The sequence below is a fragment of the Mobula hypostoma genome, chromosome 6, assembly GCF_963921235.1.
Source record: "Mobula hypostoma chromosome 6, sMobHyp1.1, whole genome shotgun sequence".
NCBI lineage: Eukaryota > Metazoa > Chordata > Chondrichthyes > Myliobatiformes > Myliobatidae > Mobula > Mobula hypostoma.
In genome coordinates, this window is record NC_086102.1 from 34067676 (window position 1) to 34086501 (window position 18826).

An 18826-nucleotide genomic window follows, 5' to 3' on the forward strand; every position below is an offset into this window, starting at 1 on the left:
TTTTTGTGCACTGAAAGGTTAGTGCGTATGCATCCACCCATCAGCATTTGGGCTGGTGAAAGGCAGTTCTACAATGATGCACTTCAGTAAATCATTAGACTTTTGTGAAGTTCTCTCTTCCATCTTGTGTTTTCTTCATGAGGACTTCCTTGACCAAACTCTCTGCTAGGCTATCAGATTTTGAATGAAGTGGGCTTGAAATTATATGTTGAAGCCCCCAATCATTGGCAAAGGACTCAAATTCACAGTTTGATAATTGTGGACCACTGTCTGATAACACTTCACATGGAACCCCATGCCTCACAAACACAGCTTTCAGGAAGGTGATGACTGATCATTTTGCTGGATGTTGCATCCTCTGGGTAATTGGGAAAGTAGTCTTTTACAACAACGTAATTCTTCCCATTACAATCAAACAAATCCACTCCACCTTTGAAGTACAACCTGCCTGGTACAGAATGTGGTGTAAGCAGTTCTGGTTGCTGCTTTGGTCTGTAGCTAAGACATATTTCACATGAAGCTGGCTGATGTCTTGGTTTGTACTTGGCCAGTATATTCACTTCCAGAGCTCAACGTTTACATTTTTCCTCACCAAGATGCCCTTTGTGTGTCTTCTGCAGCATTTCCTTGAATAGCAACACAGGAATTACAAAACGTGTTCTCTTTGAAGACCGTATCTTCCACTACTGACAGTTTAGTACTGCGTGCCCAATAATCATGAATACACATTGGACAATAATTCCAAGCTCCTGACCATCCTTTCCATATTGTCTCCTTGAGTACTTTCATTGTTTCATTTGTCCCTGCTGCTTTTTGAATCTCTGTTCTATCAAGAGATACTGGAATGGAAGTGACAATCAAAAGACCATGAGATATAGGAGCAGAATTAGGCCATTAAGCCCATTGAGTCCACTCTGCCATTTCAACATGACTGATCCATTATTCCTCTCAGCCCCCGTCTCCTACCTTCTCCCTGTATCCCTTTATGCCTTGACCAATCAAGAATCTACAAACTTCTGCCTTAAATATACGTAAAGACTTGGCCTCCACAGCTCATGTGGCAATAAATCCCACAGATTCACCACTCTCAGGCTAAAGAAATTCTTTCTCTTCTTCGTCCTAAACAGATGCCCCTTCATCTGAGGCTGTGTCCTCAGGTCCTAGACTCTCCCACAATAAGAAGCATCCTCTCCACATCCATTCTATCAAGGCCTTTCACAATTCGATAGGTTTTAATTCAGTCAGACCACATTCTTCTGAATTCCTGTGAATAAAGGCCCAGAGTCAGCAAGCGCTCTTCATGTGACAACCCATTCAAACCTGGAATTATTTTCATGAACCTCCTTTGAACCCTCTCCAGTTTCTGAACGTCCTTTCTAAGATAAAGGGCCCAAAACTGCTCACAACAAGTAAGGCTTCATTAGTGCTTTAAAAAGCCTCAACATTACATTTTTGATATTATTTTCTAGTGGTCTTGAAATGAATGATGATATCACACTCTCCTTCTTAACTACAGACTCAACCAGTAAGTTGGGGAACCTTTGGGGAATCCTGTACAAGGAACCCCAAATCATTTGTGCCTCAGATTTTTGAATTTTCTTTCCATTTAGAAAATAGTGTATCCTTTTACTTCTTCTACCAAAGTGCATGGCCTTATCCTTTCCAACAGTGTATTCGATCTGCCACTTCTTTGCCCATTTACCTAATCTGTCTTAAGTCCTTCTGTAGTCTCTCTACTTCCTCAAAACTACCTGCCCCTCCACCTATCTTAGTATCACCCTCAAACTTTGTAACAAAGCCATCAATGCCATCATTCAAGTCTTTCACATATAATGTAAAAAGAAGCAGTCCCAACAGATCCCTATAGAACACCACTAGTCATCGGCAGCCAACTAATGAAGTCTCCCTTTATTACCACTCTTCCCTGTAATACCACGGGCTCTTACTTGTTGAGCAGCCTCGTGTGGTACCCTGTTAAGGGCTTTCTGAAAATTCAAATACACATCAAGCGAATCTCCTTTGTCTATCCTGCTTGTTATTTCTTCAAAGTATTCCAACACATTTGTCAGGCAAGACTTTCCCTTGAGGAAACCATGCTGACTATAGCCTGTTTTATGATGTGCCTCTAAGTACCCTGAAACAGCCACCATAACAATCAACTCTTAACATCTTCCCAACCACTGAGGTTAGACTGTCTGTCTGTCTAGGTACCATATCCGATGTGGACTTTGGTGACCATGGTTCTCCATACAGACCTACCCTTCGTTTTTTGGATGACTTCCATTTCTTCGATGTGTATCCAACCTGGCTATGCTTTTGATGTACATAAGCTGAGGTCTTCCTCTAGGTTTACTCCCCTCAATCTTTCCAGAGAGTATGAGTTTTTTCTAGTTCATCTTGCCGCATGAGGTGTCCTAGGAATCTGAGTTATCTTTCTCTTATTGTTGGTATGAGTGATTGAACTGCTCGGGCTCTTCTCAGAATTTCTTCATTTGATGTGTGTGTGGTCCATGATATTTTTAACATTCTCCTGTAGAACCATAATTCAGCTGCTTCTAGTCTCTTTTCCATTGCTGGAGAAATGGTCCAGCATTCACTTCCATAAGTCAGGATAGAATAAATGTAGCACTGCAGTATTCTGTTTTTAGTGTATGTACTCATCTTTCTGTTTGTTAATATGGTCTTCATTTTTCGGAAAGCTTCTTTCGCCATTGCTATTCTGTATTTGTTATCTGCGTCGCACCTGCCATTACTTGTTATTAGGCTGCCAAGATATTTGAATTTGTTGACTTGTTTGATGTTTGTATTTCCGATCTTGATCACACATTGTGGGATGTTTGTCTTTCTGGAGATGACCATGCTTTCTGTCTTCTTGGTGTTGATTGAGAGGCCTCTACGATTACTTTCTGCTGCCACTATAGTGAGTAGTTCTTGAAGTTTTGTTTCTGAGTCAGGTATTAGTACAATGTCGTCAGCATATCTGATGTTATTTATATTATGGCCTCCAATTGTGAATCCTTTGATGTCTTTGATATTTCTCAAGATATTAATTGGCCCATAATTTCCTTTCTTCCTCTCTCCCTTCTTGAACTGTGGAGTGACATTTGCAACTTTCCAGACTTCTGGAACCTTTCCAGAATCTATTGTTTATTGAGAGATCATTACTAATGCTTCCACAATCTCTTCAGTAACCTCTTTCAGAACCCTGGGGTGCACACCATCTGATCCAGGTGACGCACCTACCTTCAGACCTTTCAATTTCCAAAGAACCTTCTCCCAAGTAATGGCAACTTCACACACTCTGACCCCTGACATCTGGAACTTCCATCATACTGCTAGTGTCTTCCACAATGAATACTGATGCAAAATACTCATTCAGTTTGTCCACCATTTTCTTGTCCCCCATAACTCCCTCGCCTGCATCATTTTCCAGTGGTGCAATATCAACTCTCAACTCTCCTTTACACTGTATGTATCTGAAGAGACTTTTGATATCCCCTTTGATACTATTGACTAGCTTACTTTTGTATTCCATCTTTTCCTTTTTAATTACTTTTTTAGTTACCTTCTGTTGGTTTTTAAAAGCTTCCCAATCCTCTAACTTCCCACTAATTTTTGCTCTATTATCTGCCCTCTCTTTGGATTTTATGTGGCTAAGTTTGCTGATGATACGAAGATAGGCGGAGGGGCCGGTAGTGCTGAGGAAATGGAGAGTCTGCAGAGAGACTTGGATAGATTGGAAGAATGGGCAGAGAAGTGGCAAATGAAGTACAATGTTGGAAAGTGTACGGTTATGCACTTTGGCAGAAAAAATAAATGGGCAGACTATTATTTAAATGGGGAAAGAATTCAAAGTTCTGAGATGCAACGGGACTTGGGAGTCCTCGTACAGGATACCCTTAAGGTTAACCTCCAGGTTGAGTCAGTAGTGAAGAAGCCAAATGCAATGTTGGCATTCATTTCTAGAGGAATAGAGTATAGGAGCAGGGATGTGATGTTGAGGCTCTATAAGGCGTTGGTGAGACCTCACTTGGAGTACTGTGGGCAGTTTTGGTCTCCTTATTTAAGAAAGGATGTGCTGACGTTGGAGAGGGTACAGAGAAGATTCCGGGAATGAGAGGGTTAACATATGAGGAACGTTTGTCCGCTCTTGGACTGTATTCCTTGGAGTTTAGAAGAATGAGGGGAGACCTCATAGAAACATTTCGAATGTTAAAAGGCATGGACGGAGTGGATGTGGCAAAGTTGTTTCCCATGGTGGGGGAATCTAGTACAAGAGGGCATGACTTAAGGATTGAAGGGCGCCCTTTCAGAACAGAAATGCGAAGAATTTTTTTTAGTCAGAGGTGGTGAATCTATGGAATTTGTTGCCACGGGCAGCAGTGGAGGCCAAGTCATTGGGTGTATTTAAGGCAGAGATTGATAGGTATCTGAGTAGCCAGGGCATCAAAGGTTATGGTGAGGAGGCAGGGGAGTGGGACTAAATAGGAGAAAATGGATCAGCTCATGATAAAAATGGCAGAGCAGACTCGATGGGCCAAATGGCCTACTTCTGCTCCTTTGTCTTATGGTCTTATGGTCTTATGATGACTTTGACGTCTCGATAGCCATGGTTGTGTCATTTTGCCTTTAGAATAATTCTTCTGTTTTGGGATCTATATATCCTGTGCCTTCTGAATTGCTTTTTGAAATTTCAGCCATTGCTGCTCTGCCATCATTCCTGACAGTGATCTTTTCCAATTAATTTTAGCCAGCTCCTCTTTCATGCCTCTGTAATTCCCCTTACTCCAGTATAATACTGATACATCTGGCTTTAACTTCTCCTTCTCAAATTGCAAGGTGAATTCAATCATTTTATGATCACTTTCCCCTGAGGGTTCTTTTACCTTAAGCTCTCTAATCAATTCCAGTTCATTGCACAACACAGAATCCAAAATAGCTGATACAATGTGTATCCTTGCACGTGAAGCTCCCAGCTATAATCTCCTTTCAGCCATGATTCAGTGTGCCTAAAATATCTTGCATGCCAATCTGTAACTGCGTAATTATAACTGTGCTACAAGTTCATCTACCTCATTCTGTATACTGCGCACATTCAAATATAACACCTCAGTCCTGTATTCAACCCTTTTGAGTTTGTCCACCTTTTACATTGCAACTCATCCTGCTGACTGCAATTGACCTATCATCAGCCTCTCCTCACTAGGAGTGTCACTACACATTGCCTTTGTTTCTAAACCAACTTTCCCATCCTCAGTCCTATCATTGTGATTCCCATTACCCTAACAAATTAGTTTAAACCCTCTCGAACACCTCCAGCAAACCTGTCTGCAAGAATACTGGACTCCCTTGGGTTCAGGTATAACCATAGTCATAGTCATACTTTATTGATCCTGGGGGAAATTGGTTTTTCGTTAGCCGACCCAACCCTTTTGTACAGGTCATACCTTCCACAGAAATGATCTCAATGATCCAAAAATCTGAACCCCTGATCCCTGCACCAACTCCTCAGCCACACATTCACGATCCAAATTATTCTATTCTTACCCTCACTGGCACATGGCACAGTCAGTAATCCAGAGATTACTACCCTGGAAGTCCTGTTTCTCAGCTTTCTACCTAGCTCCTTAAAATCTCTCTTCAGGACTTCCTCACCTTGTGTACCCATGTCGTTGATGCCAATGTGCACCAAGACTTCTTGCTGCTCACCCTTGCCCTTGAGAATGCCATGGACCTGATCTGGGACATCCCTCATTCTGGCACCAGGGAGGCAACATATCATCCAGGTGTCACTATCATGGCCACAAAATCTCATCTTTGTTCCTCTGTCTATGGAATCTCCTATCAATACTGCAGACCTCTTCACCTCTCTGCTCTTCCGAGCCACAGCACCAGACTCAGTACCAGTGACCCAGTCACTGAGGCTCCTCCCCGGTATGTCATCTCCCTCAACAGTATCTCAAGTTGTGTATTATTATTGAGGGGAACGGCCACAGGTGTACACTGCACTGGCTGCGCATTTCCCCTCCTTCTGACAGTACCCAGTTACCTGTCTCCTGCAACCTGGGGGTGACTACCCCCTATCACTTTCTCACTCTTCTGTATGAGTCGAAGGTCATCGAGCTGCAGTTCTAGTTCCTTCATACGTTCTCTCAGGAGTTGCACCTGGTGCAGGTGTGTTTATCTGAGAAACTGGAGGTTCCCCAGACTTCCCACATCCTACACAGAATACAAAACTCTACCCTAGGAAGCATTCTCACTACACTACTATACCCTAATAGATGAGGAATGAGCAAATAAGAACAAAAAGAGAGAAACTTACCAGATACTTTACCTCACCCAAGCCTGATCTCACCTAAGCCCGATAAGGCAAAGACACGCTGAGTGACACACTCAAAATAATGGCTGCTCCACTTGTATTGCATTATTTTTATTCACACTTTCGAATGAACCCCTCTCGTTGATTGGTTACAGCCCAACTCAGAGAAACTGCTGTGAAGTTCTGCCTTTTAAATCTTGATAGTGGACCTTTTTGAAAGGTAGCTCTTTTTCTGCACTCCCTCTCATTGATTGGTCGCTGCCCAACTCGTGTCAACATAGGCCTGTATATCTGCATTAATCTCTCGTTACTCTTTCATCAGGTTGAACTTTTCACATGCATTCAGTCCTAATATTGGCTCTTTTAATCATCCATGGATAACAGATTCACCTGGGCTCCGGTGTCACGCTTGAATGGAATTACTGTCCTGTTCACAGTCACTGGAACAATCCGTTCTGTTTTTCCAGCAGCTACAGTCTGTAGAGAATCTACAAAGACTTCCTCCATTTCCTCAGCAACCGTGTGTACCTTTCTCTTGATAGCCCTAGCTTTGCAGCACTTTGCAAAATGATTCTTCTTCCCGCAATTATTGCAGGACTTTCCATAAGCAGGACACGTCTTTGGAATGTGACTGCCCCAACATTTGTTTTTTGAGCCTTCCTTTTTGTTTTCCTGTTGCTTTGGGAAGCACTTTGTATACTGCTCCTCTGTTTTCACATCATGTACTGTTGTGTCTGCCGTGTGCAACACCTTGGCTTGTGCTTGTGTGGTCTCTGCTGACCTACACACATTCACAGACCTTTCCAGCAGCAAATCTTTTTCACGCAGTATTCACATAGTCCATCATATGAAATTCTGCAAACTACTCCGTCTCTAACTAGTGAGCTTTTCAAATCTCCAAATTCACAGGACTTATTCAGTGTGTGAAGCTCAGCTAAGTATTGGTCAAAGTATTGGTCCTTGTTTCTGGTCACAGGAAAAAATACATATTTCTTAAGCATGGTGTTTTACTTGGGACAAAATACTCCTCAAATTTTGTCATCAGTGTCCCATGTAAAAGCTTTGTCATCAATTCAAAAACTGTTAAAGATGTCTAAAGCATCTTTGCCAATTACATGCAGAAAATCAACGCTTTCAATTTTTCATTGGCCCCTCCCATTCTGCTAGCTGCTAAATATATAGTGAATCACTGAAGCATTTCCAGTTATAAGTTAAATTGCTGGTGAACTGCATAGGTGAAGGAGGACTTAGGTTATCCACGACAGGAACTTTCGGCCTCTCACCTGAATTTCCTGGTGAATCCGATGAACTTCTGGAACAGTGTGCTCTTTTGCTGGCCTGCTTCTCTCCGTTGTAACTAGCGTCTCTTTCTCAGTTGCGTTCGGTATTCGTTTACTCTCCATGTTTACCTCACACCAACTTCTGACACCATCTTATATTTGTTCTTAATAGAGACAAACTCGGCGTGGGTTTACACTAGAACATTTTATTACCGAACACCTATTCATCCTTGAACACATGCGACCAGCTCACCATCAAAGCTTCTAGTTCTGGGTGAACCCTCTGCATTGCTCACTGGGAACTGGGAGTTATGCATGTATAATAACACAGTTATCCATCCTTCACATCAGGAATTCCCAATTTTTTTTTATTCCAAGGAACCTTACTATTAACCGAGGAGTCTGTAGACCTCAGGTTGGAAAACTTGCTTTAAATCAAGTTATAACTTTGCTAATGTTACTTCCATCATTCTGGGCTCCATTTCATGTACTACCTTACTAATGCCCTTTGAAAATTCAGATATAGCATGTTCATTGAGTTCACCTTATCCCTTTAATGAGCAGGAAATCCAAAGTTCAGTCCTGTACATTCTGTCTACATGACAATTTTTAATCCAACTATGTAATTAATTAACATTGTGAATCTTAAATTATTTAAACAAATTTTCACAGAACTTTACCAGCTTTAATTGTTTTCAAACTCATGGTCATTAAATTACTCCCACTGACAGTTGATAACAGGCACTCAAAGAAATTATTCCTGTGGAATACTCCTTCAGTATAGCCTTCAATCCAGGTACAACGCTGAAATTTATGAAGCTCTCAGAAATATTAACAAGAGTCTCGTCTATTTCCTGGCTGATTTTTGGATGAGTCTGGTGTATATCTTATCCAGTGTAAGTGCTCTTCAGGCAGTCGATTCTCTGCAATTCTTTGTAACATATACTTTATCGATCTTTACATATGTTACAGATTCCAAGCCAAATAAATGCATCTGGATTTTGTTCATGGTTTTCATTTCTAAAGACTGATGTGAAAAATATATTTAACATCTGCTGTTTCCTGATTCTCTACAATATTTCTACCCAACTTATCCCTCAAAGGAACTACCTGGCCTTTTATATCAACTTTTTACATAACTGAACCAAATTCCTTGGAACCCTTTTGCTTCTGTCTACAATCTGTTTTCCTACTTCACTCTTACTTCTAATATTCATTTTGGACACCTTCAGCTTAGCCTCAGAATGCTGCCGATTACTTTTATTTTGTTTTAAGGTTACTGACAGTGACATTATGTATTCATAGATTCTAATTAATTGGAAAGAACTGGAAAAATGTCTAACACATCCATACATATGCCACAAATTCCGAAGACTGGGTTGCATTATGATTTGTTAATGAATCTCTCTGGAAAAAATCATTCTAACAATTCCTTAGCTTCCATCCATCTGATAATATTGCAGATTATCATGAAATACTAGGATGGCAGGAAAGATATTGGCATGGATAGAGGAATGGCTGACAGGCAGGAGGCAGCAAGTGGGAATAAAGGAGGCCTTTTCTGGTTGGCTGTCAGTGACTAGTGGTGTTCCTTGGGGTTCAGTATTAGGACTGCTACTTTTCACATTGTTTGTCAGTGATTTAGATAATGGAATCGATGGCTTTGTGGCAAAGTTTCCAGATGATATGAAGAGAGGTGGAGGGGTAGGTAGTGCTGATGAAGCAATGCGATTGCAGAAGAACGCAGACAAATTGGAAGAGTGGGCAAAAAAGTGGCAGATGGAATAGTGTTGGGAAATGTATGATAATGCATTTTGGTAAAAGAAACAATAGTGCAGATTTTTTATCTAATGGGGAGAAGGTTCAAACATCAGATGCGCAAAGGGACTTAGAAGTCCTCGTGCAAGACTCCCACAGGTTAATTTACAGGTTGAGTCTGTGGTAAAGAAGGCAAATGCAATGTTGGCATTTATTTCAAGGCGAATACAATATTAAAACAAGGAGATAATGCTGAGGCTTTATAAGACACTAGTTAGACCACACATGGAGCATTGTCAACAGTTTTGGGCCCCATATCTCAGAAAGGATGTATTGTCATTGGAGAGAGTCCAGAGGAGGTCCACGAGGATGATTCCAGGAATGAAGGGGTTAACATATGAGAAGCGTTTGGCAGCTTTGGGCCTGTACTCACTGGAATTTAGAAGAATGTGGGGGGAACTCATTGAAACCTACCGAATGTTGAAATATCTAGACAAGGTGGATATGGAGAGAATGTTTCCTATGGAAAGAACAAGAGGGCACAGCCTCAAAATTCAGGGGAGACCCTTTAGAACAAAGGTAAGGAGGAATTTTTTTAGCTAGAGAGTAGTGAATCTGTGGAATGCTCTGTCACGATCTGCGGTGGAGGCCAGGACCGTAGGTATATTTAAAGCAAAAAGTGATAGTTTCCTGATCGGTCAGGGCATCAAAGGATATGGTGAGAAGGCAGATGTATGGGGTTAAGCAGGATCCTGGATCAGCCATGATGGAATGGCAGAGCAGACTCGACAGGCTAAATGGTCTAACTCTGCTCCTATGTCTTATGGTTTTATGGATAAGAAATTAGTTTTTTTTTGAACTCAAAGATTCCCATTCTCCTCAGAAAATGCATTAAAGAACTGGAGCTGCATCTTGATGACCTTTGGCCCATAAGCGAAACTGAGGAGATGATAGATAAAAGCTACTGGGAGATAGCCACTCCTAGGTTGCAGTAGGCAGGTTAATGGGTGACTATCAGGAGAGGGAAGGGAAATAGGCAGCTTTTACAGAGTACCCCTGTGGCTGTGCCTCTCAATAACAAGAACACCTTTTTGGATACTGTTGGTGGGGGAGTGGGGGGGGGGGAGAGATGACCTACTGGGTGGATCCGCAGTGTCCGGGTCTCTGGCATTGAATCTTGTGCTGTGGCTCAGAAGTGGAAATGCAGTGGTGATAAGAGATTCTATAGTTAGAGGAGTAGATAGGAGAGTCTATGGGCATGGTAGAGAGATCCAGATAGTATGTTGCCTCCCAGATGCCAGGGTCAGGGATGTCTCGGATCATGTCCAAGGCATTCTAAAGGGAGAGGGTGAGCAGCCAGATTTCTTAGTACATATTGATACCAATGACAAAGGAAGGTAAAGAGAGGAGGTTCTAAAGTGAGAATTTAGAGAGCTAGATAGAAAGCTGAAAAGCAGAACCTCCAGGGTAACAATCTGTGGACTACTGACTTTGCCACAGTCACTGAGGGCAAGAATAGGATGGTTTGGCAGATCAATGCATGGCTGAAGAACTGGTGCAAGGGGCAGGGGCTCAGATTTACTGATCGTTGGGATTTCTTCTGGGGAAGATATGGACCTGTACAAAAGGGACGGGCTACACCTGTACCTGAGGAGGACCAATACCCTTGTGGGTAGGTTTGCTAGAGCTGTTGGGGAGAGTTTAAACTCATTTGGCAGGAGATGGGAACTGGAGTGATAGCGCTATGGTTGGGGATATTGGTTTACAGCCAGAGGTAATGTATAATGAGACTGTCAGGAAGAACACAGGCAGATAATAGGGCAAAATTTGCATCTGCAAACTTGGCCTCAAGCCACCAATTTCATTACCCAAATCTTTGACATACAACATAAAAAGTGCTCCAAAACCAACCCTTGTGGAACACCACTAGTCACCGCTTCTTTTTATGTTGTATGTCAATGATCTGGATAATGAAGTTGATGGCTTTGAGGCCAAGTTTTCAGATGATATCAAGATAAGTGAAGGGGCTAGTAGTTTTGAGAAATCGGAGAGGCTGCAGAAGGACTTAAATTAGGAGAATGGGCAAAGAGGTGGTGGATGGACGACTGCGTTGGGAAATGTATTGTTATACACTTTAGTGGAAGGAATAAAAGCATAGACTATTTTCTATGCAGGAAGAAAATTCAAAATTCAAAAGTGCAAAGGGATTAGGGTTCCTCGTGCAGGATTTCCTATAGGTTAATTCGCAGGTTGAATCAGTGGTGAGGCCAGTGAAAAGAATGTTAGCATTCATTTCAAGAGGACTGGAATATAAAAGTAAGGAAGTATTGTTGAGATTTTATAAAGCACTGGTGAGGCCTCACTTGGGCAGTTTTGGGCCTTTTATTTAAGAAAGGATGTGCTCATATTGGAGAGTATTTAGAGAAAGTTCACAAGAATGATTCCAGGAATGAAAAGCTATGATAAGTGTTTGATGGTTCTGGGCCTGTACTCCCTGGAATTTATTGAGGGGGATCTCATTAAAACCCATTGAATGTTGAAAGGTCTAGATGGAATGGATGTGGAGAGAGTGTTTCCCATGGTGGGGGAGTCAAGGGCCAGAGCGCATAGCCTCAGAATATAGGGGTGGAATTTCTTTAGCCAGAGGGTGGTGAATCTGTGGAATTCATTGCTACAGGTTGCTGTGGAGGCCAGGTCACTGGGTGTATTTAAGGCGTAGGTTGATAACTTCTTGATTACTCAGGGTATGAAAGGTTGTGGGGAGAAGGTAGGAGAATGGGTTGAGAGAGAAATGAATCAGCCATGATGGAATGGTGGAGCAGACTCCATGAGTTGAATGACCTAAGACATATGGTCTTATTTACATCATTTATTGCCAGGCCAGAATCGTGGACAAAAAAAGAATTCCGATATAGGTTTGGGCAAAGATAATAATGACATATCATTTTGCTTTCAATTAAAATGACAAAAGCTGCCATCTGACAAAGATTACAGATTTCTGCTAAAAGGAGAAAAAGTCAAGAAATTGTTGAAAACTTTTCTTTAGAATCACCTTGCACAGTCACAAGATGATCAAAATAAGCTTACAGTTTGTGTGCTCTTTATAGCCAGTGGAGTACTTTTGAAGTGTGGTCACTGTTGTAATGTAGCATACAAGTTAATCATGGTTGTAGGTAAATTTCTCAGGGCGTGGGTGAAAGAAAATTTCATCTTCGAATTGCTATCATTAAATTCCCAACAAAATACTGGCTGAGCATTGTGCTCTGCTTCCAATCCAATCCATTGTTTCAAATCAATTTAGATATTTTATTCTACTGATCAAAAAAGTAAATATTCTGAAGTTCTTAGTATAATTTAGAGAAAACTCAAAGATGATCAGCATGGATTTGTAAATTTGTTCTTCAGTTTTACTTAATAACTTACAGTGGATGCTATAATTGAAATCACATTAGGAGTCACAAATTGTGCTTTGGAAGAGGTTGAACAAGATGAAGTCCTTTTGCTTTAGAGAAGGGAGAAGGTCTCAATGATTTCCAAATGGCTAAAAGTTTGAGGGGAAAACAATAACAGATTGGTTCAAATGGTTGCTGAATCAGTAGTAAAGGGCTTCAAGTTGAAGACCGTCACTGAAAAAATGGGAAAGGAATCAAAAGCTTCTTTCTATTGCCACAGGAGGTTAGAATAATAAATACATTGTAATGGAATCACCAAGTGAAAATCCACAACATAACTTTAACGAACCAGATAATTATTATGACCATAAGATATAGGAGCAGAATTAGGCTATTTGGCACATCAAGTCTTCTCCAATATTTCATCATGGCTGATCCATTTTCTCTCTGAGCCCCAAGTCTCCTACTTTTTCTTCATATTCCTTCATGCCCTGACTAATCAAGAATCTATCAACCTCTATCTTAAATCTACCCGAAAACTTGGCCTCCTCAGCCGCCTGTAACAACAAATTCCACATTCACCACTCACTAGTTAAAGAAATTCCTCCTCATTTCCATTCCAAAAGGGCACCTCTCTATTCTGAGGCTGTGTCTCCTGGTCTTAGACTCCCCCACCATAGAAAAAGATAGAATATAAATGTACAGTATATAATGATTATAGAAATGTGAATTTTATTTTTTTATTGAGAGATACAGCGTGGAGTAGGACCTTCAGCCCTTCAAGCAGCAACCCCCAATAACCCTGATTTAACTCTAATCTAATCACGAGGCAATTTACATTGACCAATTAATCTACTCGGTAAGTCTTTGAACTCTAAGAGAAAACCTGAACATCTAGGGAAAACCTATGCATTCCATGGGGGGAATGTACAGACTCCTTATAGAGGTCATTGGAATTGAACTTTGAATTCCAACACCTTAAGTGATAATAATGTCACTACACTACCGTGGCGCCAGTGAATGGGTGATCTGGTTGAAGTGCTGGCTTTGGCTTAGCAACAAGAGTCCTCATGTCTCTTTCTCGGTCAAATATTTTCATGCAGGAACTGATTTTAAGGATTCAAATCTTATTAGAAATATTATAATACTTTTACTCTACCTATTTAAAAAAATAATGATTTTTGTTTATCAGAATTAGTTTAAACATCACATATTTATAAATATTTCCATTGTTTTCTGAAATCTCTCTTGTGGATCAAATGCTACTTGGAATTTATAATTACAACCATATTACTTGGTCCATTCAAAATAATGGTGCTGTGTGAAAATAATATATGGCTTCTAGTAAAAGTTCATCTTAATATTTTTGAAGATATTATTTCTGCAGTCATCACAGTATTGATGATAGATATTGAGCTGGTATTGATAGATCTACTCATAATGATAGAAATGAGGTACCATACCTCTGCTCTTTGCCCAAATTACGAACAGAACCATCATAAAGTTTTCCATTTTACACATCAAACATACTTATAATTTCTCTAATAAATTTGTCAACTTAGTAGCGTTATAGATTATGGGAAGAGCAATGCAATTGATTAGATCCTGGATCTCAGATGATTTCACGTGATGGATAAAACATCTGATCCAAACAATGCAATGAATTGAAAAGCAGACTCGACTGTAAAAACAATACTATTCTGCATAATTCCAGATATTACTCAATTTAGGAAACTACTGTAAAGAAACATCCATCAAGCCATACATTCACATTTCACAATCTGAAATGGAAAGCAGAACTAACATAAATCTATCTCACCTTTACAAACCTTATCATATTTCTCAAACATGCTTAAGAACTTCATACACAACAGATTAAAATCACTGTTGTTGCATAGGCTTATGCAGACAGACAAAGCTGGCATTTTGCACTCAAGGTCCCATTAAACAGTGGTGATTGGAATGACCAGTTTGGTGGGATTTTTTGAAGGTGGGATGTTGAGCCACCCGGAGAATTCCCTACTTTTCGAGAATAGAACCTTGCTGTTTTAATACCTACCAAAACCACTTTAGATAGCAAACTGGGCAGAAATTTAATAGTGAATTTGACAATGTAACATTCCCTAAGCACTGCACTAAAGTGTCAGCATAGATTATGTTATCAAGTCCTTGGGGTGGGGCTTGAACCCACAACCTTTCGACTCAGAAGCAAGGATGCTCCCAACTGAGCCAAGCTGACGGGAATACTGTACCTCTAAATCTTTCTTGCCCCTGGCCATCAATATTAGATACTGGGGTTGATCTGAAGACAGGCGGACTTTCTGTAATAAATTTAAAAGAAAGTATTTTTATGAGTCTGGAAGTGATTTTCCGGCTTTGTGCACACAGTATCTGAAAGGAAACATCGAAACTATTGGAAAATAGAGATGTCTGGCCACATGCAGCAGGTACTCAAAAGCATAAAGACAAAAGAAACAACTGTGCTTTTCAGGTGTATTTGTTTCATCAGAACCTAAAACTACAAGACAACTACCACAAGTATCTGAGTAAGGACACAAAAGTACTTCAGTCACTGAGAGAAAATCAATGGGTATAATGTTGAACAAACTGCTAAACAGAAAAATGTTAGGTGACATAACAGATAATTTCCACTGCCTTTCATTATAACATCACTGAACACGCTGCAGGTCATGCAGTCAGATCCTCAGTTATCAGAGAAATCCTACTCAGCAGACAGGGGTCTAATTCGACGATGAATTTGAAGGAGAGCTTTTCTGACAAAGTGTCATTATCTTAGTACTACTTTGAAGTGTCCGTGTGGAATACGTTCTGAAGGTGTGGGATGGGACTTTCTCATGCGGCCATTTGCCATAAACACCTTCCCATGTTTTATTTCATCATCAGCTTTTCTATTTTATCCTTAACAAAATAACTCATCTTTAAGTTTTAAGTTCTGATGAAACATATAGAACAGAAACATTTCCTTATGCTTTCTCTTTATGAATATTGATTGGACTGCTGCACATCTCCATCATCTTCTGCTTTCGCTTCAAATTTCCAGAATAAGCATTATTTTTGGTGACTATTGATCTCAATAAATCATAGCTAATAAAAGTTTAATAGTCAAATGAATCAAAGTTAATTATAAATCCAGTTGACTGAACCAGGTTCCCTGCCAGTTAAAGTACTTTCAGAATCTCTGTCCAATGTTTGTAATACCATGGATTCTGTTACAGGTAACTGAAGGTGTGAGAATCCAAAATGAATGTAGACAATTTCAGAGAAGAAGTGAGAATTTAATGGATAAAGAGAATTTATTATAAATCCACCTTAATATCACAATATTAATAATGCATGCCAGTAAAGGTCCTACCAGTTCTGTCATTATTTTGAACCATGGAGCTGTATCCAGAAAAAACTAGGGGTTATTCCGCAATGTTAGTACCAATATTAGCATTATTGATAATTAATACCAATAAAGTATTTGTAATAAAGGAAAATGTAAATGAAAGGCAAAAATCCTTGATTAAATTTTGGGCAAAATGCAGCTTTATTGACAATGCAATACCATACTAAAAGCACATGCAGCATAAGCTCTAAATAGCCACCTTTAATTGAATAAAGTTACGAACTACTCTAATTAACCTCAATGAATTATTCATTCCATGAATATCCCCATAGCAGCACATCTTGACATCAAATTTGATTTTCAAGCATTTGACTACCATCAGAGCAAAAGATTATTTTCTCTGCTGCAAGTAAGTTTGCCAAAATTGCAAATACTTTCTACTCATATCAGATTGAGAGACTCTATTGCTCTGTGCGACAATTCATGAAGTTCTTATGCAGGCCCATCAAAGCCAAGAGGATATGATGACTTTTCTCTTCTAATTTAACTATGCCTAGTATAATAACCTGAATAGACATGGAGAATCTACACACGCAAATATTTTCCCTTTTTCCCAAACCCCACATTTTCTTTTCACTTTAATGGTAAACAGGGTACATTACTAATATTACTGCTGAGCATCTGCTTCCTGATCTTACAAGCAATACCTTCTCAGACTCGCAGACACAATTGCCACCTGCATTTTTCCAGTCATATTTGAAACAAAAAAACTCGGTGCATGTCTAGAAGTTGAAAACTTGCCTCTATCACTCTATACTCACATTCACTCTTCATTCATATAAAGAACTGCAGAAAAATATATTTAAAATTGATCATACACCAGGCCTTTATGGTTAAAATACATGCAATATAATACAGATTCCAGGCAACCCGTGTGGATTTCAAACAATATTCATGGATTTTCAGTCACGTTATGTTTTTCACATTCCGTAAGATGTCAAGGACCTGTATTAGTGATTTGAGGACCATGCATACCTCCTTCAGCCAGAAGTTAAATAGAACTGGCAGTAATTAACATAAGTTAGTCCCCCAGCAAAGAACAGTAAGTTTAATATGTACACAGTAAAAAAAAATGCTCTTTAAAATAAATAGTGTAAAAACTTAGATATGAACATTAGAGATTTGATTAGTATATTGGCCAGTGACACATAAATTGGTGGAGACATGGATAAGAAGAAAAATTGGCAATGGCTACAGTAGCATATTGATCAGAGAAAAGTTGTGTGCATCATTGAAAGATGGAAATGAATCCTCACAAATGTGAATTAATGCATTTTGGGAAGTCATTACAGCAAACATTAAGGCCCGAAGGAAGGTGATGAACAAAGGGACTCTTGGATTCAAATTTCATAGTTCCTTGGAAGTGGTAACACATGCAGATAGAGTGGTGAAAAGAGCATATGGCTTGCTGTCATAGGCTGGAATTTTTAACTTAGGACATTATCTTGCAATTCATAAAACACTGGTTAGACTTCACTCATAAGAGTATCATGTACAGTTCTGGTTGCCACAATACACAAAGGATTTGTTTCTGCTATGGAGTGCAGGGGAAATTAACTGGAATGTGACCTGGACTGGAAAGCCTGAATTATGGGGGGTGGGGGGGGGGAGACTGAACAGGTCTCCCCTGGATTCCCTGGAGTGAAGGGAGTCCTGATGAAGGTGTAAACAGAGCCCCCTCAGGTTGTAGCAGGTTTCTGTTCTTGTGGAATGTTCATTATCCGAACAGTTCTCAAATCAGAAGTGTGACAGATTCAGATATAATTACTATGTTTATGAAACAGTTGGACGGACAATTAAATGGGCAAGGCATAGAAAGATACAAGTCTAGTGCAGGCAGGTGGGATTAATGTAAATAGGCAAAAAGATCAGTATGGCGGCTGAACCGCTTGCTTCTGCTGTGCTATACAACTCTATGAATCCATCTATTTGTTGTAATAGAATCATAGGGTTACAGTGTTGTACAGAACAGAAACAGACCCTTTGGCCCAACTGGTCTATGGCGACCAAAGTATCTTTCTCAGTGAGTCCCATTTGCCTGTATTTAGCCTCTATCCTTCTAAGCCTTCCCTATCTACATACCTCTCCAAATGTCCTTTAAATGTTGCAATGATGATTTTACTTTGAATTTAATGTACAGGCCAGGTATAGCATTTTTCTTTTTGTCTAGTGGACACTTAAAAGCAAGATTAAATAGTGATTTTATATAATTGAAAAATAATTTGTTTTGCCAAATTAAGCATTAATTTGAGATTTTGTTTTAATTGAGTAGTTGACTTTATTTATTTATTTCTTACATCCTTCACGTACTTGAGGAGTAAAAATCTTTACGTCTCCATCTAAATGTGCAATGTGTAACCATAATAATTTATAATAAATAGAACAGTCAATGTAACATAGAAATACACTCAAATCAGCGTGTGTTAATCAGTCTGATGACTTGGTTGAATATTTTACAGCTAAGATTTCATAATAACCTCTGCAATTGTTGAGGATTCCTTAGTAAGAAACGGTATGAATCTTTGGTGGTGAACAAAATTCATATTCTACTGAAATGTTGGAAATCCAGACTATTAGATTATATTTTTCATGTGCATTACTTTTAATTATTTGCAATTATTTTCAGTTGCTCATGTTTGAGTTTAGTCTTAGTACAGATCTGTTGGAT

General features: G+C 39.7%; 1 protein-coding gene across 2 annotated transcripts in view; it reads right to left on the bottom strand.

The window, feature by feature from the left end:
* Positions 1–18826, bottom strand: part of LOC134347920 (target of Nesh-SH3) — a 347223-nt gene that overhangs the window by 60798 nt on the left and 267599 nt on the right. For both annotated transcript variants that reach the window (XM_063050550.1, XM_063050549.1), the window contains one exon: positions 15002–15070. In XM_063050550.1, coding sequence (XP_062906620.1) covers positions 15002–15070 — 69 coding nt within the window. The remainder of the gene's footprint in view (positions 1–15001; positions 15071–18826) is intronic.